Genomic DNA, 23487 nt, shown 5'->3' on the forward strand with positions numbered 1-23487 from the left:
ATAAGCATTAATATTATTTTGTTCCAGGAATGTATCTTACCCTGTTTTAAAGCTGTAAAATTTTCCTGCTGTGACCAGTTCCTGAGGTAGACTGTTCCATAAGTTCACAGTTCTTATGGTAAAGAAGGCATGTCGCCCCTTGAGACTAAACCTTTTCTTCTCCAGACGGAGGGAGTAAAGTAGCAATCTTTGCAGATGATACTAAACTCTGTAAAGCGGTAAACACAATAGAGGACAGTGCACTGTTACAAATGGATCTGGATAGGTTGGAGGTTTGGGATGAGAAGTGGCAGATGAGGTTCAACACTGATAAATGTAAGGTAATGCACATGGGGAGGAAACATCCAGGCTGGGATCATGTGTTAAATGGGAGAACACTTGGGACGACTTACATGGAAAAGGACTTATCAGTCTTAGTTAATAGTAAATTTAGCTGTAGTGACCAGTGTCGGACAGCTGCTGCCAAGGCTAATAAAATCATGGGGGGCATCAATAGGGGCATAGATGCCCACGACAAGGAAATAATTCAACCGCTGTACAAATCACTAGTCAGACCACACATAGAATACTGTGTACAGTACTGGGCACCAGTGTACAAGAAAGATATAGTGGAGCTGCAGAGGGTTCAAAGATGGGCAACCAGAGTAATACGGGGAATGGGAGGACTACAGTACCCAGAAAGATTATCAGAATTAGGGTTATTTAGTTTATAAAAAAGAAGGCTTAGGGGCGACCTAATAACTATGTATAAATATATCAGGGGGCCGTACAGAGATCTCTTCCATGATCAATTTATACCCAGGACTGTATCTATAACAAGGGGGCATCCTCTACGTTTAGAAGAAAGAAGGTTTCTACACCAGCACAGACGGGGGTTCTTTACTGTAAAAGCAGTGAGACTGTGGAATTCTCTGCCAGAGGAGGTGGTCATGGTGAACTCTGTAATAGAGTTCAAAAAGGGTCTGGATGCATTTTTGGAGAATAATTACATCTAGACTTGTGCAATTCGTTTTGGCACGAATGTCTAATTTAGCGAATGTTACCGTTTTCGGGCATTCGGACCGATCCGAATGCACGAAAACATATTTTGAACATTCCCGAATAGCCACGATAATACGAATAGAAAAATAACGAATGCATTTGTTATCCGTAAACCAACGTAAAGAATTCATTCTAATTTTTTTATTGGTCCTTGCGCTAATACTGTTTCTGTTACTGTTACCAGGGTGCCTCCAGCTGTTGCAAAACTACAACACCCACCCAGCATGCCCTGACAGCCAAAGGCTGTCTGGGAATGTTGGGAGTTGCAGTTTTGCAACAGCTGGAGGCACACTTTGTCAAACATGCGCAAAGCTTTTTAATTAGTTTTCAAATTCTGTTCGCTTTTTTCAGAAATGGGTTAGTAGGTCAATGACATTGCCGTGGGAACATTTTTCATTCATAAAACCACAGGCTTAATTGGATAATTGCTGTATAGAACGTTTGGGGTCCCAACGTTCTACACGGCAATTATCCAATTAAGCCTGCGGTTTTATGAATGAAAAATGTTCCCACGGCAATGTCATTGACCTACTAACCCATTTCTGAAAAAAGCGAGCGGAATTTGAAAATGAATTTTAAAAAAAACTTTGCGCATGTTTGCCAAAGTGTGCCTCCAGCTGTTGCAAAACTGCAACTCCCAGCATGCCCAGACAGCCTTTGGCTGTCAGGGCATGCTGGGAGGGTGTTGTAGTTTTGCAACAGTAACAGTGTTAGCGCAAATGACATGACATGTTATACATAAATCACCCTACAATCAAACACATCGATCAAACACATCAATCATTCATACAGCATTCATTAATTTACTCATTCATTCATTTATTTACTCATTCATTCAACATTACATTATGTATTAATAATAAATCACATAAAATTATCTTACCTGTCTTCCTATGTTCCGATCTCTGCGGGTGCCCTCTTTTCCTGCACACACACGCTCCCGATAATGGTCCCCTGCTTAAAAAAGATTTACCCGAATGTACCCGAATACCGAATGTATACGAAAAATCAAAACCGAAAATATTACCACACCGAAAATTTTATCCAAAACTAAACGAAACGAAAAATGTTCTTGTGCACAAGTCTAATAACATTGCTCGTTATGTATATTAGATTTATAGGGACAGAACGTTGATCCAGGGATTTATTCTGATGCCATATTTGGAGTCGGGAAGGAATTTTTACCTCTAGTATGAGGGTTTTTTTCCTTCTCAACTCAGTAAGAACTCATTAGGGATATAGGTTGAACTTGATGGACTCTGGTCTTTTTTCAACCTTATGAACTATGAGGGGCATTTACTAATCTTTTACTATGTAGTCTGGTTTTTACCCTGTTTTTTTCTACTTCATTTTTGACTATGTGCGACAAATTTACTAAATTGTTGCACGGCATTAATAAATTTGGCACACATAGGCAAAAGTGGGAAATTTACTTCATGTAGTAGAAAAAATAGTCTGTTCCTTTTTCCTGCTGTCTGAATAGGTTTGGCTGCTGGTTTCCTTCTGGATCTTTTGTTTTTGAGGTTTTTTTTTAGCTTTTTCACCACATCTAAATAATTCAATAACTACAGTGGTCCCTCAAGTTACAATATTAATTGGTTCCAGGAAAACCATTGCAAGTTGAAACCATTGTATGTTGAGACCATAACTCTATGGAAACGTGGTAATTGGTTCTAAAGGCACCAAAATGTCATCCAAAATAGGAAAAAGTGACAAAGAAAAATAAGTAGATAACTGATATAGATAAAGCAAATCCTTACATATAAAAGTAAGAAAGATCTGCTGGGAGCTGTAAATTACTGTCTATGTCAGTGTTTCCCAAGCAGGGAGCCTCCAGCTGTTGCAAAACTATAACTCCCAGCATGCCTGGACAGCCAAAGGCTGTCCGGGCATGCTGGGAGTTGTAGTTTTGCAAAAGATGGGGCCACCCTGCTTGGGAAACACTGGTCTATGTAGAGGACAGGAGCTTCTTCAGGGGTCCTGTACAGTACAGGCAATGTCCCAAACAAGTAATGGAGTCGCCCTCACCTGGTGTCCAAAAGAGCAGCTAACCCTGATACAGGTAAAGTGTACAGAACATGTAATACCAGACACCAGTCAGTGCATACACTTCAGTAATACAGGGGTTTTACCAGTGAATGCCCATTTTGATTGGTTGGTTCTTCCAGCCATTGACACGTTTTACAGATCTGGACTGTCTGTAGCATTGTATGTTGAGTCTGGTTTCAACTTACGATGGTCCAGAAAAGACCATTGTATGTTGAAACTATTGTATGTTGAGGCCATTGTAAGTTGAGGGATCACTGTAAATTGTAGTCATGGCTCAGAAGTGGTAAACGGCGTTTAGTGTGTGTGTGTGTGTGTTTATTACATTTTTTAACACAGTTTTTTTCTCCCTAAATGTACTTACACTTTTTTTTTTTTTTGGTTACTTCTTCTACAGATCTGTGTATCCTGTGGACTCCTTCAGATTCGGTGGACTACTTCGATGACCAGCGTTTTTCTTTGCTTGATGTTAATAAAATGGTTAACGAGGGCTTGTGGGGGAGTGTTTTTTGTAATAAATTTTTTTTTAAACCTGTTGTGTTTTATTTTTATTTTACTTTACTAGACAGGCTTAGTAGTGGAAGCTGTCTTATAGACTGAGTCCATTACTAAGCCGGGCTTAGCGTTAGCCACAAAAACAGCTAGCGCTAACCCCCAATTATTACCCCGGTACCCAACACCACAGGGGTGCCGGGAAGAGCCGGTACCAACAGGCCCGGAGCGTCAAAAATGGCGCTCCTGGGCCTAGGCGGTAACAGGCTGGCGTTATTTAGGTTGGGGAGGGCCAGTAACAATGGTCCTCGCCCACCCTGGTAACGTCAGGCTGTTACTGTTTGGTTGGTATTTGGTTGAGAATAAAAATAGGGGGACCCTATGCGTTTTTTAAATATATTTAATTATTTATTTTAAAAAAAAACCGCATAGGGTCCCCCCTATTTTCATTCTCAGCCAAATACCAACCAAACAGTAACAGCCTGACGTTCCCAGGGTGGGCGAGGACCATTGTTACTGGCCCTCCCCAGCCTAAATAACGCCAGCCTGTTACCGCCTAGGCCCAGGAGCGCCATTTTTGACGCTCCAGGCCTGTTGGTACCGGCTCTTCCCGGCACCCCTGTGGCGTTGGGTACCGGGGTAATAATAGGGGGTTAGCGCTAGCTGTTTTTGTGGCTAACGCTAAGCCCAGGTTAGTAATGGACTCTGTCTATAAGACAGCTTCCACTACTAAGCCTGTCTAGTAAAGTAAGAAAAAAACACAACAGGTTTTAAAAAAATTTTATTACAAAAAACACTCCCCCACAAGCCCTCGTTAACCATTTTATTAAAATCAAACAAAGAAAAACGCTGGTCATCGAAGTAGTCCACCGAATCCAAAGGAGTCCACAGGATACACGGATCTGAAATGAGAAGAAAACAAAAAAAAATGGGTTAGTACATTTATTATCACCTGCTCACACATCTCCCGCCCCACACGACTACAACTGCCAGCATGCCCTTACAGTAAGGACATGCTGGGAGTTGTAGTTGTGTGGTGCAGGAGATGTGTGGGCAAGTGACAAGCTTGTCTCCTGCCCCCAGCTGCAGGACTACAACTCCCAGCATGCCCTTACAGTAAGGTGGGGCGGAGGCCGGGCACAGTGTTTCCCAACCTGGGACTTGTAGTTTTGCAACATCTGGAGGCACCCTGGTTGGGAAACACTGTTTTAGGCCAGTGTTTCCCAACCAGGGTGCCTCCAGATGTTGCAAAACTACAAGCCCCAGCATGCCTGGACAGTCAAAGGCTGTCTAGGCATGCTGGGAGTTGTAGTTTTGCAACATCTGGAGGCAACCTGGCTGGGAAACACTGGCCTAAAACAGTGTTTCCCAACCAAGGTGCCTCCAGATTTTGCAAAACTACAAGTCCCAGCATGCCTGGACAGTCAAAGGCTGTCTAGGCATGCTGGGAGTTGTAGTTTTGCAACATCTGGAGGCAACCTGGCTGGGAAACACTGGCCTAAAACTGTGTTTCCCAACCAGGGTGCCTCCAGATGTTGCAAAACTACAAGTCCCAGCATGCCTGGACAGTCAAAGGCTGTCTAGCCATGCTGGGAGTTGTAGTTTTGCAACATCTCGAGGCAACCTGGCTGGGAAACACTGGCCTAAAACAGTGTTTCCCAACCAGTGTGCCTCCAGATGTTGCAAAACTACAAGCCCCAGCATGCCTGGACAGTCAAAGGCTGTCCAGGAATGCTGGGAGTTGTAGTCTTGCAACATCTGGAGGCACCCTGGTTGGGAAACACTGGCCTAAAACAGTGTTTCCCAACCAGGGTGCCTCCAGATGTTGCAAGACTACAACTCCCAGCATGCCTAGACAGCCTTTGGCTGTCCAGGCATGCTGGGAGTTGTAGTCTTGCAACATCTGGAGGCACCCTGGTTGGGAAACACTGTTTTAGGCCAGTGTTTCCCAACTGTTTTAGGCCAGTGTTTCCCAACCAGGGTGCCTCCAGCTGTTGCTAAACTACAACTCCCAGCATGCCCGGACAGCCAAAGGCTGTCCAGGCATGCTGGGAGTTGTAGTCTTGCAACAACTGGAGGCACCCTGGTTGGGAAGCTTGCGCAACTTACCGGCTTCCGTCGGATCCAGCGCTGCACGACACTGCCGCGCGACACTGCCGCGCGACAGTGCCGCGCGACACTGCCGCGCGACAGTGCCGCGCGACACTGCCGCACGACAGTGCCGCGCGACGATCTCCGACAGCGATCGTCGCTGGAGCCTCGGAAGGGTAAGTGAACTTCTTCGCCGGTCCCCTTCAACTGTTTAGTTTTGCAACAGCTGGAGGACTACAGTTTACAGACCACAAACCAGTGGTCTGCAAACTGTGGCCCTCCAGCTGTTGCAAAACTACAACTCCCAGCATGCCTGGACAGCCAATGGCTGTCCAGGCATGCTGGGAGTTGTAGTCTTGCAACATCTGGAGGCACCCTGGTTGGGAAACACTGTTTTAGGCCAATGTTTCCCAACAAGGGTGCCTCCAGCTGTTGCAAAACTACAACTCCCAGCATGCCCGGACAGCCAAAGGGTGTCCAGGCATGCTGGGAGTTGTAGTCTTGCAACATTTGGAGGCACCCTGGTTGGGAAGCTTGCGCAACTTACCGGCTTCCGTAGGATCCAGCGCTACACGACACTGCCGCGCGACAGTGCCGCGCGACGATCTCCGTCAGCGATCGTTGCTGGAGCCTCGGAAGGGTAAGTGAACGTTTTCGCCGGTCCCCTTCAGCTGTTTAGTTTTGCAACAGCTGGAGGACTACAGTTTACAGACCACACACCAGTGGTCTGCAAACTGTGGCCCTCCAGCTGTTGCAAAACTACAACACCCAGCATGCCCTGACAGCCAAAGCCTATGGCTCTCAGGGCAGGAGCCCGGGCTGACATTACAGTGCAGCCGCCCGGGCTCCTCATACGGTCTCCCCGCTACCCCCCTTGTCTCCCGCCCGGGCTCCTCAAACGGCCTCCCCGCTACCCCCCCCCCCCTCCTTGTCTCCCGCCCGCGCCGCTCAGCTCCCGCTGCTACAAGACTACAACTCCCAGCGTGTCCTCACTGTAAGGCCATGCTGGGACTTGTAGTCTTGCAACAGTAGACAGATGGGAGTTGTGTGGCGCTGGCAGGTGAGAGGGGTGGGATATAAATCACTGTAGTGTCCCGGTAGCGCAGTGAGGGTAGCGGGGAGAAAGTATGTCGGAGCCCGGGCGGCAGTAGCTTTTCCTGCTCCATGTTGGAGCTGGAGTAAATTTAGTCAATTTTTATGGCCGTTGCGACAGTTTATTGCGCAACTGCGACTATCTCAGTTAATAAATTCCTGACCACTGCAAGTCAAAACTGAAAACTTGCGTAAATTAAGCGGGAAATTTTTTTTTTACTTTCTAGCTCTTGCTAGGGAAAGTCGCACAATTTATAGGGTAGGCGCAATTGCGACAATTTTGCGCCAAAAAATGACTAAACCCCTTAGTAAATGCCCCTCTATGTTACTATGTTTTGTTACCCAGAGAGCACCAGCTAACCAGGTGACCTGCAGCTTGACCTATGGGCTCCTTGCTCAGCCCCCCCTTTATAAGAGGGGGAGGTACTACAATCTTTCTCTTGTGATTCATTTTCTGCTGAGGTCAAGTCCAGTAAAGACGTCTCAGAGCCAGTGTCCAGTACATCTGGAGGCCTCAAGCCTAAATTACAGCCACAAGTCAGTAAGTCAAGTCATCTCTGTCTGCTGTCACTACCTTCATTCAAGTCTATTATAGTCAGCCCGGCTGTCCTAAAGTCTGTCAAAGTCACTGCAAGTCCCAGCAAGCTGCGAGGTCCCTTGTGTTACTGGTCACCTCCCTGGGATCCTGGCCTATCTGTAAAGACTGTACTATCTGTCTACCGTTAACCCTGACCTGGCCTTGGACTCTTATTTGCCCTGCCTAACTAGGACTAGTGGTGCTACCTTCAGGTGGTTACATAGGCAAACCATGCCCTGGCGTCACGAACATTTAGGGGTTAATACCATCTGTCCCTGGCCTACAACATCTGCCCCATACACCTCACATGGCACCCCCGTGGCTCACCACACAACCATCAGATAGCAGTGTAAAACAATACAATACAGTGCCCACTGCCATTATAGGGGACAGTAGGCATCTATTATGCCCACTGCTATCAATAAACACTGGCCGCTGGGACCCCCCCACGCAATCTAGGGGCAGCACCCCGGAGTTCTGAACATTTTTGTTCAGTACACTGGGTTCGGGCAGCTGTGGTCGTGACATCACGCCACGCCCCCTCCATTCATGTCTATGGGAGTGGGCGTGATGACAAAAATGTTCAGAATGCCGCTGTGCCGCCCGGATATCGTGGGGGTCCCAGCAGCCTGGACCTCCCGCGATCAGGCATCTTATCCCTTATCCTTTCGATAGTGGATAAGATATCCTGGGGCGGAGTACCCCTTTAAGGTCACAGCCAATATTTGTTTTTGCATTTTATTCCACGGTGGATCCGCGATCTCGCTGTTGGAGCGAAAACAATACGGATTCAGCACTTACGCCTGCGGCAATCTGCGCTGGCCCATTGACGGACGGGACTTTCGCCAGAATCCAATCTGGAGTACTGTTGTGGAACTTCCGTCACGGAAACAGAAAGAAAGAAATTCCGTGCAAAATTGTCGTAGTGGGAACGAGTCCGAACTGATCACATGACCCAGTTACAGTAATGAAAGGCATGGAAGCAGCTGTGCTGAAATCAAACAGGTGAGGCGCTTTAGGACCGGCAGAGGTGAATGTACATGTTTTGGGCAAGACAAGCTTTCATTTTATATTCCGCAATTGAAAAAGTTGAAACAGCGATTTGATTGGTTGCTATGGGCAACAAAGACAGTTTTTGCTTTGAGGAGGTTTCATATGTATGCTTTGGGAAGATGAAGGCAAATCTAATGATGCAGTATTATAGTCAGCACTGGAAAAGCTGGGTGACTACCTCTGTATATGCCTGTACTGACGTCATCAGTAGTGCTTTCCAAACATTGTATCTCCAGCTGTTCAAAACTACAACTCTCAGCATGCCCGGACAGCCTTCGGCTGTCCGGGCATGCTGGGTGTTGTAGTTTTGCAACAGCTGGAGACACACTCTTTGGAAAATACTGCCCTATAGAAATACTATCAACGCGCTACATTCAGCGTGCCCACACAACCCAGCTTCAGCATGGCGTCACGAATTTTTCCGACATTTCTCTGTCGTCTCCCCTGATTGGTCCACTCGCTGGTCGAAACCACCTAACAACCAATCACCTGCGAGAGGTCGTCACACCCCCCCTAGCCTGCAGATTACTGCGTGCTGATTGGCTGCGGAATGTTACTTGCCGGTGATTGGTTTATCTCCGCGCTGTGAGCGATCTGATTGGTCCACAGCTCCTGAAGTTTCTAGAGTGCGGAAGAAAGATCTGGAAGGTTCTGGAGGTGGAGCTGCGCCTATACAAGCGACTGGCTGTCACGAGTCCCCAGCAGAGAAGGCACCACGGGCGGCGGACACAGGTATGTTTAGGTACAGGTGAGGGTGTGCACGGGTATATACACATACTATTGGAGTAAACGAAGTAAGATTTCTGCAAGCAGTCAGTGAATAGAAACCTCCAATGTATTCAGAGGCTGAAAACTGTCCCTATACTTGTCACAGCTGAGGGGTTGTTACAGTGGTACCTGGTCACAGCTGAGGGGTTGTTACAGTGGGATCTGGTGACAGCTGAGGGGTTGTTACAGTGGGATCTGGTGACAGCTGAGGGGTTGTTACAGTGGGATCTGGTGACAGCTGAGGGGTTGTTACAGTGGGATCTGGTGACAGCTGAGGGGTTGTTACAGTGGGATCTGGTGACAGCTGAGGGGTTGTTACAGTGGGATCTGGTGACAGCTGAGGGGTTGTTACAGTGGGATCTGGTCACAGCTGAGGGATTGTTACAGTGGGATCTGGTCACAGCTGAGGGATTGTTACAGTGGGATCTGGTCACAGCTGAGGGATTGTTACAGTGGGATCTGGTCACAGCTGAGGGATTGTTACAGTGGGATCTGGTCACAGCTGAGGGATTGTTACAGTGGGATCTGGTGACAGCTGAGGGGTTGTTACAGTGGGATCTGGGCACAGCTGAGGGGTTGTTACAGTGGGATCTGGGCACAGCTGAGGGGTTGTTACAGTGGGATCTGGGCACAGCTGAGGGGTTGTTACAGTGGGATCTGGGCACAGCTGAGGGGTTGTTACAGTGGGATCTGGGCACAGCTGAGGGGTTGTTACAGTGGGATCTGGGCACAGCTGAGGGGACGTTACAGTGGGATCTGGGCACAGCTGAGGGGACGTTACAGTGGGATCTGGGCACAGCTGAGGGGTCGTTACAGTGGGATCTGGGCACAGCTGAGGGGACGTTACAGTGGGATCTGGGCACAGCTGAGGGGACGTTACAGTGGGATCTGGGCACAGCTGAGGGGACGTTACAGTGGGATCTGGGCACAGCTGAGGGGACGTTACAGTGGGATCTGGGCACAGCTGAGGGGACGTTACAGTGGGATCTGGGCACAGCTGAGGGGTTGTTACAGTGGGATCTGGGCACAGCTGAGGGGTTGTTACAGTGGGATCTGGGCACAGCTGAGGGGTTGTTACAGTGGGATCTGGGCACAGCTGAGGGGACGTTACAGTGGGATCTGGGCACAGCTGAGGGGTCGTTACAGTGGGATCTGGGCACAGCTGAGGGGACGTTACAGTGGGATCTGGGCACAGCTGAGGGGACGTTACAGTGGGATCTGGGCACAGCTGAGGGGACGTTACAGTGGGATCTGGGCACAGCTGAGGGGACGTTACAGTGGGATCTGGGCACAGCTGAGGGGACGTTACAGTGGGATCTGGGCACAGCTGAGGGGACGTTACAGTGGGATCTGGTCATAATAGGGAGCTATCAGGACAGGAGAGATCGGTGCTGGTGTATTAGCTTTACAGAGGATTCTGTAGACTTGATGCAACTGTAACAAACCCTCAGATGTTAGAGGTGTTGGGTCTCGGACGGTGTAGGGTGCTGAATGTGTACAATTTTCTAGACTGGATGCAGCTGTAACCGGCGTATCGTAGTGTTAAATCATCTGGCTCCAGAAAGTTAAACAGATTTATAAATTACTTCTATGCAAGAATCTTAATCCTTCCAGTACTTATCAGCTGCTATATGTTGCAGAGGAAGTGTTTTTTTATTTTTGTATTTCCTCTCTGTCTGACCACAGTGCTCTCTGCTGACACCTCTGTCTGTTTTAGGAACTGTCCAGAGCAGGATAGGTTTGCTATGAGGATTTGTTCCTAAATGGATAGAGGTGTCAGCAGAGAGCACTGTGGTCAGACTGGAAAGAAATTCAAAAAGAAAAGAACTTTCTCTGTATTATACAACAGCTGATAAGTACTGGAAGGATTAAGATTTTTAAATTGAAGTAATTTACAAACCTGTTTAACTTTCTGGCACCAGTTGATATAAAAATAAAATAAAATAAAAAATTGTTTTCCAGCGGAGTAACCCTTCAACTCCTTATAGAGAAGTTATACTGAGCAGTGGAGAGAGGTTTGGATTCACAGTAGGACTGCAGTTACCATAGTATCAGACCTATAAGGAAGGCCCCGTCTGTATATGACATTACTGGGTGATAAATGACTTCCATTACTGACCAGTAGGGGTCAGCACCCATCTTTCCCAGCTTCTGCTATCCCATTGGTCTGCAGATCAGCAGCAGGGGTTCATCCGCGTATGACGGCTGCCTTGTGAGATCTACTCTTAGGGCCCATTCACACTGTCATCTCTGCCGGGAGATTCCTTGGGCATCAGGTGCCGGCAGAACAAGCCGGCGCTAGGACCGCTCGGAAGTACGCCGTCTCCATAGACAGCAATGCATCTTCGAGATCATTCCTTCAATGGAGAACAGACATTCGGCAGTGTGAATAGGTCCTTAGGGTACGGTCACGAGTATATAATCTGGAACTACAACTCCCAGAATGCCCTGGTGTTGTTTCCAAACAGCTGGATAGCCGCAGGTTGGGTACGGAGTAGGGATCGACCGATATCGTTTTTTTAGGGCCAATACCGATAATCTGTGGAGGTTAGGGCCGATAACTTATACCGGAATATCGGTATAAGTTATCGGCTATTTATCCCCCCGCGACACCGCTGCAGATCATTGATTTAAAGCGGGCGCTTTAAATCAATGATCTGCAGTGGCTTTTGCGGTGCCATAGACCGCCGCCGCCGCCACCCGCTTCTCTCCCCCTGCCTGTCAGGGTGGTCCGGGCCATCCATCCTTCCTGTAGTGTCCGGCGGCATTCCGGGTGGAGGGTGAACCGGTCCGGGCTGTCCTTCTTCTCCGGGGGTCCTCTTCTCCACTCCGGGCAGGCTCCGGCCTAGTAACGCAGCATAGACGCCGCTGCGCAGTGACGCCCGTGCGCAGTGACGCACCTGATGTCATGGCGTAGCGGCGTCTATGCAGCGTACTAGGCCAGAGCCTGCCCGGAGTGGAGAAGATGACCCCCGGAGAAGGACAGCCCGGACCGGTTCACCCTCCACCCGGAATGCCGCCGGACACTACAGGAAGGATGGATGGCCCGGACCACCCCCATTACGGGTAAGTTAAATTTTTTTTTTTTATTGACTCGGAGGGTGGGGCCCGACCGGTATACCGCCCAGTACTACGGTGGGTGGTGCGGTGGGTCGGGGGGGCGGTCGCAGTGGGTGTGGGGGGCGGGGCATTATTGGCAAGGTAATTGCCGATACCGATTATGCCCAAAATCGTGGTTATCGGCCATACTACGCACGCTGCTCCTATTGGATGACGGGACGGCGTGTGCGGCGACGTGATGATGCCGATGGAGAGCGCCGACTATGCAGGGGATCCTGAAGAGGACGCGCCGGACCCCCGAGGACAGGTAAGTGATCATCAGCGGACCACACGGGGCACCGTAAACGGCTATCCGGGGGCAGCTGAAGCAGTCTGCGCTGCCGGATAGCCGTTTATGCAATGGCCCCGACATACAAAAGCATCGTATGTTGAAATGATCGTATGTCGGGGCCATCGCAGGTCGGGGGGGTCACTGTGACTACAAGTCTGAACTGAAAGCATCAGAAAAACCTTGTGTCACTTCAGGTCATTGGAGATACAGTCGGGCCTGGGCCAGCGGCCAATATTTGCTTATGTGAAATAGGCCTTAGGCCGGGCTCACACTGGGCTTTTGTCTCCTTTTCGGTTACAGTACGTTTCATTTTGCTGTATACGAAAATATAGTCAACAACGCTATTGTGTACACCAAAGGAAATAGGTTTTGATCTTTTATTTATTTATTTTCATATTTTTTTTATTTTTCTTTTTTAAATGTAATTCAATAGGAGAAAAAAAGAATAAAAAATACACGTGAACTATCTAGGACAGCGTTTTACAAACATGTTTTCAGTCGTTGCATAACTACAACTCCCAGCAGGCCTGGACAGCCAACGGCCTGATGGGAGTTGTAGTTTTGCAACAGCTGGAGGCTCGCTGCTTTGAAAATGTTAGACTAGATAGTTCACGTGTATTTTTTTTTTTTTTTTTAAAGCTCCAAAAAAAAAAAAAAAAAAAAAAAACTGTTTATCTAATTGGGGCATAATAACTCAAAAGGCTGTTTTATTAATACAAATGTATTTTTGAGCCTTAGAATAAACCAGGGTGCGTCCAGCTGTTGCTAAACCACAACTCCCAGCATGCAGTGAAAAACCTTGGAATGCACTGTGTGTACACCGTGATCGGTGATGTCCTGTATTAGCCGCGGGTCCCGGCCGTTGATGGCCGCAGGGACCGCCGGTTTTAATGTGTATTTGCCGTATAAGACGCACCAACTCCCCCCCCCACCCAGTTTTGGGGAAGAAAAAGTGCGTCTTATACGGCGAAAATTACGGTATACGTTAACTTTTCACTCCATTATGAATAAAGTTTCACTTGTTTGATTGAAATTCCAAGAAAAAACTCTTTTGGTGTCAAAAAAACAAACGGTGCAAACTGAATGGAACCGTACGCACATACAGTTCTGTACGGTTCCCGTTGATAAATAAATAAAAAACGTATACATTTCAATACGGTTTTTCACCCAGACCAAAAACCGTGGTAGGCTACAGTTTTGGGTACAGGAAAAAAAACCGGACAAAACCGTACAAGACGCAAAACGGACACAACCTGATGCATCTTTTGGCGTACGGTTTTCAATGGAGAGTCAGTGCATGCGGTTTTCAATACGGTTCTGTGCGGTTTTCACATAGAAAACGTATACGGGGACTGTATAGAAAAAACGTGGTGTGAACCCGGCCTTAGCGATATTCCATCACTTTATGAAATACAGAAAATGCCCTCAAGATGGTTATTGTCATCTACTGTCTTGTTCCTATGGTGGTCCTCCTCCCTGCACCCCCTCGTTTCTGTACACGTATGAGCGTTGTGATACTCATCTGTTTTTTTCCCCCCCTTTCCTCCGCAGGTGTCTGGTCACACCACTAACTGATAAGGTCACCGGGAAGCATGGGCAAAGATTACTACAAGACTCTTGGCTTGTCCAAGGGGGCGTCCGAGGAGGAGATCAAGAAGGCCTACAGGAAACAAGCCCTGAAGTATCACCCGGATAAGAACAAGGACCCGGGGGCGGAGGAGCGCTTTAAGGAGATCGCCGAGGCCTACGATGTGCTGAGCGACCCCAAGAAGAGGGAGATATTCGACAAGTTCGGCGAGGAAGGTAGGTGCTCGTTCTGTGTGGAGGATTGCGGGAAGCGATGATGGGATTGGCAGGAGGTGGTCGGAGACCGGGGAAATGAGCGGGGGCGTCTGAAGCAACTAATCTGGGATCTGATTGTACGTTATGGGCAAAAGTTTGGAGGCATCTTCCCCTAGTTCTGTACAGACCGGGTTTTCCAACCAGCGAGCCTCCAGCTGTTACCAAACTATAACTCCCAGCATGCCCGACGGCCAACGGCTGCTGGGAGTTGCAGTTTTGTAACAGCTGGAACTACCATACTTGGTATAGACCAGTGTTTCCCAACCAGGGTGCCTCCAGCTGTTGCAAAACTACAACTCCCAGCATGCCCAGACAGCCAGAGGCTGTCTGGGCATGCTGAGAGTTGTAGTTTTGCAACAGCTGGAGGCACCCTGGCTGGGAAACACTGTTAGGGTGCGTTCACCACACGCTCTTTGTTTTTGTGGGTTTTCTGCTGCGTATTTGAAAGGGTGCGGGCTCTTCTCTGCTGTCCATAGCAGATTGTCCGCGGCGGAATTTACCCTTCGGAAAATCCGCAGTCCCAACTTCAATGGGGCTTCCGGTGGATTTTCTGCAGCGTAAATTCCTCCGTGGAAAATCTGCTGCGAATAGCTGAGAAGAGCCCGCCCCCTTTCAAATGCACAGCGGAAAACCCGTAAAAACAAAGAGCGTGTGAACGTGCCCTTATAGAGGCTAAACTTACTCTTACTCATACACCTAGCATTCCTCCAGTCCGCCGATAGGTGCATCAGGAGATCCCCTGGCAACCAGGATACATTTCCACCCTCCACGCCCCAGTAAACCTGTGCCAGCATGTTTACCAGCACTAGGTGCCCAGTAGTGTACCTCGTGGTACGCAGGGACCTTTCTCCTGGCAGACTGAGGGCAGGGCACTCCTTTTTATTGCGACAAATTATGTACACAATGATTCCAGATGACCCAGAGGAATAGAATGTTCTCTGTATAACCCGGGAGGTTTATCCGTCAGATTCGCCCTGCTTCTCCCAGCCGACCACCATCGCCTCTGCTAAAGATCTACGTGACTTGATGTTCGGGAGAGAGGTGACTGTGCAGTGAGCAGGTCCCATCTTGCTGTAGCCTCGCTGTTCCCACAGATCAGGACTTGTCTCCTGCTTCTGTCTGTATCTTAATATTAACAGTCATTGTAAGGTAGATCCGGCAGGTAATGTACAGCGCAGCAGGGCAGGAACCAATCTGATTCAATATTTTATTCATTTATTCAATTAAAGAAAAACTGTCATATGTTTTCTCCCGCACTATCCACAGGTACCGGTGGATAGTGCGGGAGATGCTGAACATTTTGAGTCCTACCTTGCCCAGATTCGGTGCACCGTTCGCCCGTTATAGCAGATTTTCTGTATATTTAAATTAGCTGCTAACTGGCACGGGCGGGGTTACTGCCTTCATCAGGCACTGTGACGTAACCGCCGCCCGGCCCGCAGCACCGCCCGGCTAATGAATATTCATATAATCCAATATTAGAAACTGCGTACGGCACTGTAGAAATGAGAACTACGCGATCTCTCTGGGCAACGCTTGTTGAAGCTGTGGTGCTCTGGCTAAGTATAGAGTGTCCATAAATTCAATTACAAAGGTTTTAGAAAAATAGCCGGCACTCACCAATCTTCTTTATCTTCTTGCTTTATTTAAAGGGTACCTCTCATCAATTAAACTTTTGATACATTTTAGATTAATGAATGTTGAATAACTTTCCAATAGCATGTTAATGAAAAATATGCTTCCTTCTATTGTATTTTTCCCGATCAGTCCTGTCAGCAAGCATTTCTGACTCATGCTGGAGTCCTAAACACTCAGAGCTGCCAGCCTGCTTTGTTCACAGCCAAACAGGCTGTGTACAAAGCAGGCTGGCAGCTCTGAGTGTTCTCCTTTGTGAACAAAGCAGACTGGCAGCTCGTAGTGTTTAGGACTCCAGCATGAGTCTGAAATGCTTGCTGCCAGGACTGGTAGGGAGACCCCTAGTGGTCATTTCTTCAAAGTGGAAAATTTAATAGAAAGAAGCATATTTTTTAATAACATGCAATTGTAAAGTTATTCTGCATAAATTATTTCTATATTATATCAAAAGTTTTTTTGATTAGAGTTACCCTTTAAATACTAACATATAAATAGGGGTAGGGCACAGACATAGGGGGGTTACAAAGACAACAATAGTCTTTGTAACCCCCCTATGTCTGTGCCCTACCCCTATTTATATGTGAGTATTTAAATTAAGCAAGAAGATTGGTGAGTGCCAGCTATTTTTCTAAAACCTTTGTAATTGAATATTCATATAATGTCTTACACTCTCCTTCTCATCCCGGCCGATACTGCGCCTGTGCGGGATTTCCTACTATACCCGGAAACGGTCTTCAGCGCTGCTTCATTATATTGCCAATTGATGCCTAAAACCTCACTCCAGTGCTGCTCTGGACTAATGAAGCAGCGCTGAAGACCGCTTCCGGGTATAGTAGGAAATCCCGCCCATGCGCATTATCGGCCGGGATGAGAAGGAGAGTGTAAGACATTATATGAATATTCATTAGCCGGGCGGTGCTGCGGGCCGGGCGGCGGTTACGTCACAGTGCCAGATGAAGGCAGTAACCCTGCCTGTGCCAGTTAGCAGCTAATTTAAATATACAGAAAAACTGCTATAACGGGCGAATGGCGCAGCGTATCTGGGCAAGGTGGGACTCAAAATGTTCAGCATCTCCCGCACTATCCACCGGTACCTGTGGATAGTGCGGGAGAAAACATATGACCGTTTTCCTTTTTAATTAATTCATTAATTTTGTATTTTTCATTTTATTTTTATATATATTCTATATAAAATAAAAATATATATATATTTTTTTTTTTTTAATAATTTTTTTGTGCAAGAAATCTTGCAATGTCCTAAATTTAATAATAAAAAGGCACTGCATATGTGCAGCTTTGAGTTACAGCTTAATATTCGGCAGATATGGCTATATTCGGCAGATATGGAGTGTACAACTTGTCCGGCTGCTGTGCAGCACCACGGGTCTCTCTGGGGTGTCATGAAGTTTCCATTTTTCTATTGATTTTAATAGGAGATTCAGATTCAAAGCATAACCATTCTGGGGGGGGGAGGGGGATGGGTGACATGTCACTACTTCTGCATAGTACCACGTCTCCCATTCAAACCAGTTGGAGATTCAATTTTATTTATTTTAGATAAAATCATGTGGATTTTGACTTGGAAACGGGAATGTTTTTTGTTATATGGCCGTGTGAGCATGGCATCTCTATGGTCCCAGAGGAAAGGGGTACTTCGAAGCCTAGACTCAAGCTAGATATATATATTTTTTATAGAAAATTGCAGCACTAATTATCCAAATGCATTGCGGGTGCACTCGCCCCAGACTTGACCACAGTCCATGTAATACATACGTAGAAAAGCGCAGCACTCCTCCAGTATGTGCAAAAGAGAGTGGCTTTATTTAGCTCACATAACAGCAGTGACATTTCTGTCCTAAAATAGGACCATTTTCAAGCTTAGGCTGGGTTCACATCACGTTTTTGCCATACTGTTTTCAATCCGTTTTTCTAAAGAAAACCGTATGGCAAAAAAACGGATGGAACCGTATACGTGTGCGTTTACCATTGATGTCCATGTTAAAAGAAACTTATGCGGTTGCAGTACGGTTTTTAAACCAGAGTCAAAACCGTAGTTGACCACTTTTTTGTCTCCGGCTTAAAAACCGTACTGCAACCGCATAAGTTTCTTCTAACATGGACATCAATGGGAAACAAACATGTATACGGTTCCATATGGGAAACCGTATATGGTTTTTACTTTGCACATGCGCATTTGCATCCTAAAGTCCCCGCCCAACACCCCTCCCATTAAAAATGGACAACATTTTCAAAAACGTATGTGTCTTTTTATTTTATTTTTATTTATTTTTTATAAAAACGGACTGAACTGTATGGGAAAAAGTAAACCGTATACTGTTTTTAAAAGTGCATACAGTTCAGTTCCGTTTTTATTTAAAAAAAAAAAAGACCCGAACTGTATGCCCTTTTAAAAACAGTTTACAGTTTAAAAAAACACATACGGTTTACTTTTTTCTATACTGTTCCATCCGTTTTTTTTGCCATACGGTTTTCTTTAGAAAAACGGATTGAAAACAGTATGGCAAAAACGTGATGTGAACCCAGTCTTAGTGATACAATTCAAAGAGGGGCTTTATATACCCATATACAAGTGCATAATCGATTACAACAGAAGTGTATTCAATCATAACAGTGTCTAAAATGGTCCTATGGTAGGACAGAAACGTCGCGGCTGTTATGTGAGCTAAATAAATCCACTATCTTTATAAATTATATATAAATTAATTATTATTTTATTTTTTATATATTACAGTGGCCTATATCTCTGCAGTGCTGAAAAGAAGTTATCATTAGTGTTAGAGATGAGCGAATTTACAGTAAATTCGATTCGTCACGAACTTCTCGGCTCGGCAGTTGATGATTTTTCCTGCATAAATTAGTTCAGCTTTCAGGTGCTCTAGTGGACTGGAAAAGGTGGATACAGTCCTAGGAGACTCTTTTCTAGGACTGTATCCACCTTTTCCAGCCCACGGGAGCACCTGAAGGCTGAACTAATTTATGCAGGATAAGTCATCAACCGCCAAGCTGAGAAGTTCGTGACGAATCGAATTTACTGTAAATTCGCTCCTCTCTAATTAGTGTAGTAGACTTTGCTATTCCGTAGAAAGGTGTACAGTAATGACTCCCTATGGGCGATGTATCGCGTTGTATTGACGTACATTGTGATACGTTGCCCTTAGGCTAGGTTCAGACTACGGAATTTCCGACAGAAATTCAGTCGTAAAATTTCTGTCAGAAATTCCGCTTGCTAAAATATCTAGTGTAGTGAATGGTTTTCCGTTCACAAATTCACACTTCGGAATTTGTGAAGCGGAAAATCCGCTTTAGAAATTTCCGCCTGAAGAAAGGGGTTGCTCTTTCTTCAGGCGGAATTCCTCGCAGAACACATTGCAGTCTATGGGAGACTGCAGTGTCCGCGCGGTCCTAGCGCCGACTCATTCAGTCGGCGCAGGCGGAACTCAGAATCTCCGGGCGGAAATTTTCTGCCTGGAGATTCCGTAGTCTGAACCTAGCCTTAGGGTCCCCTTTGTGCCGTATTACAGACGTCTGTCAGGTGTATATGTTGGGAGACGTTATCCCTGCATATATGCTGCAAACAGATTATGTTGCTACCTATTGACTTCAGTGGGTCTGCTGAAATTCTGCATGCAGAATTTCCGCTGCGAAAAACCTGCAGCGGATTATGTTAGTGTGAACAAAACCTAATGCTACATTTCTTGTGCAAAACTATCCCTATAAATCCTTAGAATAAACCTAATAAATGGCACATTTTTTTTTATGTATATCCTTGTAAATCAGTGATGTTAATGTCTTTGTACAGGTCTTAAAGGAGCCCCAGGTGGTGGTGGAGGAGGAGGTGGTGGTGGTCCCAATGGTCCTTCCTTCAGCTATACCTTCCATGGAGATCCTCACGCCATGTTTGCAGAGTTCTTCGGAGGCCGTAACCCGTTTGATTCCTTTTTTGGAAGGGGAGAGGACGACATGGACACAGATGACCCCTTCTCAGGGTTTGGTATGGGTGGCCATATGGGTGGTTTTGGCCATATGGGTGGCTACCCCAGAGCTGCCCCCGGACGTCGTGAAGTGGGCCCCAAAAAGCAGGACCCTCCAGTGGTCAGGGAGTTGCCGGTTTCGCTCGAAGAAATCTTCACCGGCTGCACCAAAAAGATGAAGATCTCTCACAAGAGAGTAGGCCCAGATGGAAGGAGCGTACACAACGAGGACAAGATCCTCACCATCCAGGTGAAGAAGGGCTGGAAGGAGGGCACAAAGATCACTTTCCCCAAGGAGGGCGACGAGACGCCCAACATCATCCCGGCCGACATCGTGTTCGTGCTAAAAGACAAACCTCATTCTGTATACAAGAGAGATTCATCTAATGTCATCTACACGGCAAAGATCAGCCTACGAGAGGTGAGACAGAGATCATGTCTATAGCAGCGGGGTCCAAACGGTGGCCCTCCAGATGTTTCAAAACTACAACTCCCAGCATGCCCGGACAGCCGTTGGCTGTCCGGGCATGCTGGGAGTTGTAGTTTTGCAACATCTGGAGGCTCACAGTTTGCACACCACTGGTCTATAGTGACAACAAATGCTGGGAGTTGTAGTTTTGCAACATCTGGAGGCCCACAGTTTGCACACCACTGGTCTATAGTATGGTCTCCAACCTGATCTTCTCCAGCTGTTGTAAAATGACAACTTAGTATCTGCACAGAATGCTTGGATATTGGGGGATTTATTCAATTCTGCGCAAGAGAAAAAGTGAACCAGTTGCCCATAGCAACCAATCAGATAATTTCTTAAATATTTTTTAAATTCCTATGAAGGGATCTGATTGGTTACTATGGCCAACTGCACCACTTTTCATCCGCAGTTTTTAATAATTATATATATATTTATAATAAAATATAATAATTTTATTAAAATATAATTAATAAAAATATAATATTAAAATATAATTAATAAAATGTAGTAATAAAATATAATTAATAAAATGTAGTAATATTAAAATATAATTAATAAAAAATATAGTAATATTAAAATAATAAAAATAATTAAATGTAATATTATTATTATAATAGAGCGTGTTCCTGCAATACCGGTCACTACCCCCAGTGGATGATAATAGCGATAAGCAGCAGGGGCCATATTCGAATTCACCATATTTCGTGACTATATTGACGATTATTCGTCCTATGTTTGCGAAATTCACATATTCGCTATGTTCATTCACTTTTTCTTTTATCCATAGGAAAATTTGCATGAAAAATGCGCATAAAAATTTGCATGTGGAAAAAAAAAACTAAAATTTGCATAAAATTCACATAAAAATTTGCATGTGAAAAAAAACGAATATTGGTCATTATGAATATATATCACTATATTGTAAATATTCGCGAAGTGCCGATATTAGCGATAACAATTCACATTACGAATATTAGTGCTCCAGACTAGATAACGGGTTACAATACAGTCCCATTGATACCTATAGGATTCCCCTGCCCTTAGCACACAGTGAATTCCTGATTTCGTAGTCCGCAGACGTGTCTATTCTTTCTATGTAGTGCGCACGGAAACGCATTTCCTAGCGGTCGTCTCATTCTTCCGGACTATCTTCACGTGCTGTAGTGTGAACCTATCCTCGTTGTTTACCATTGATTCTCTTCTCCCAGGCTCTCTGTGGCTGCTCCGTCAATGTCCCAACTCTGGACGGTCGAACCATTCCAATTGTCAGCAAAGACATCATCAACCCCGGGACCAAGCGCAGGATTCATGGAGAAGGACTACCGCTCCCCAAGGCCCCTGAACAGCGGGGGGATCTCCTAGTGGAGTTTGACATACGCTTCCCCGAACGTCTGCCCGCAGCTTCTCGGGAAACACTAGAGCGGATCCTTCCTGCGTAACGATCCCATGGACTCCACGTACAATGACACAGACCAAAGGGGCGCTGACGGGCCTCTGCCCCACATGCCTGCAGTGCCTGAGAAGCTGGAGAGACTTCTGAGGGGGGGGGGGGGGGGTATTAGGGCGCCCTACGAGCCAAAATATATATATATATACACATTATACATTTTCTTCATTTATCTCACATTAACTATATGTGCTGCACCAGTATTAGCCCTGAACCAGCTATCACTGAACGTCTTAAGGGCAATGGCAATTGTCCGCTGTTTGGTTTTATATAGAAGCCCCCCCATAGTCGTGGGAAAAGAGGTCCCTGCGTATTTTGTACCATGTTTAGGAATCTTATCTGCTGTCCAGTGGACATTGCTAGTACACAGAGGAGAGCAGCTGGAACTCAAGATGCTGCAGTCCCATGTAAAGAGTCTCTCAGCAGATCCCATTGCACAGCAGTCATCTCGTTCTTAAAGGGGCACTCCACTACTAGACATCTTATACCCTATGCAAAGGATAGGGGATAAGATGTCTGATCGCAGGGGTCCCCCGCAATCTCCTGCCAGACCTGGCGTTCCAAACAAACACCAGTGACATCACGCCACGCCCCCTCCATTCATGTCTATGGGAGGGGGCGTGTCGGTAGACACGCCCCCTCCCATAGACATGAATGGAGGGGGGCGTGACCGTGACATCACGGCCTCCGGCTCCTAGCGTTCCGAACGCTAGAGTACCCCTTTTAAAATCTCAATTCTAGCCATGCCCGTGCTGACCGGTGCGGCACATTAACCCTTAAAGGTTCTGTAAAGCTGTCACTGCCCCGTGGGTACCGCACATGTCATGGTGCCCAATCCTTGGGGGAGGTAGAGATTGACATTGTAGTCTCCTCCAGCTTTCCTGGAAGCGGGGCCCTTTTAGAATATTGGAAGGGCCAGCAAATTCTTCTCATCTCACTTCCAACAATTGAGTTTGGGAGGCATGCACAGTTTGTGTGTTTTTTGTTATATTTTTTACAAAAATTTTTTTTTATTATTAATTTTTTTTTTTTTTTTTTTTTATTATTCTTGCACAGTTTGAACTCAACACTAGTTGGCGCCAAAGGAGCTGCTATTTGGCTCCAAGCTTTGCAACTTTATATGTGTTTTGAAACGGGGACGGCCTGACCTATTAGGATATAACTGACTCACTCCAGTGTCCTCTGTACGAATACATTTTTATTTGTGTTGTAAATAAAATATATATATATATAGATATCTTTTTATTTTGATGGGCTTGTACTTGTGGTTTTTCTTTTTTTTCATGCTGTAAATACGTGACCTGCAGGTGACTGGAGCGGTGCGAGCTTGAGCTGGTGAATGAACTGTGACGTATGGCGTTTTTGGATATAGATTTTTGTTGTGTTGTTTGTATAAGATGATGACATTTCCTAGTACTGCCCATGTGTCCGGCCACTGTGTGTGTGTGTGCGCCACGTGAGTGGCGGGGCGTTCCCTGGACCACATGTTACATGTCTCCAATACTTTAATAAAGTATTTTCAATAAATATTGTGTGTGCGCAATTTAC

General features: G+C 46.2%; 1 protein-coding gene across 1 annotated transcript; it reads left to right on the plus strand.

Annotated features, from left to right (window-relative positions):
• Positions 1–8967: 8967 nt before the first annotated feature.
• Positions 8968–23466, plus strand: DNAJB1 (DnaJ heat shock protein family (Hsp40) member B1). The gene is made up of 4 exons (XM_056569150.1): positions 8968–9124; positions 14103–14354; positions 19849–20441; positions 21701–23466. The coding sequence occupies exons 2-4, from the start codon at positions 14144–14146 to the stop codon at positions 21929–21931; spliced, it is 1035 nt and encodes a 344-aa protein (XP_056425125.1). The 5' UTR covers positions 8968–9124; positions 14103–14143; the 3' UTR covers positions 21932–23466.
• Positions 23467–23487: the final 21 nt, after the last annotated feature.

This window comes from Hyla sarda, chromosome 4, assembly GCF_029499605.1.
Source record: "Hyla sarda isolate aHylSar1 chromosome 4, aHylSar1.hap1, whole genome shotgun sequence".
Classification (NCBI taxonomy): domain Eukaryota; kingdom Metazoa; phylum Chordata; class Amphibia; order Anura; family Hylidae; genus Hyla; species Hyla sarda.

What these genes read in the sequence shown, in the direction of transcription:
- DNAJB1 (XM_056569150.1), top strand. Translation starts at nt 14,144, where the DNA reads ATGGGCAAAGATTACTACAAGACTCTTGGCTTGTCCAAGGGGGCGTCC. An exon ending in CGACAAGTTCGGCGAGGAAG is followed by an intron (nt 14,355 to 19,848) that starts GTAGGTGCTCGT and finishes GTCTTTGTACAG; the next exon opens with GTCTTAAAGGAGCCCCAGGT. An exon ending in CAAAGATCAGCCTACGAGAG is followed by an intron (nt 20,442 to 21,700) that starts GTGAGACAGAGA and finishes CTCTTCTCCCAG; the next exon opens with GCTCTCTGTGGCTGCTCCGT.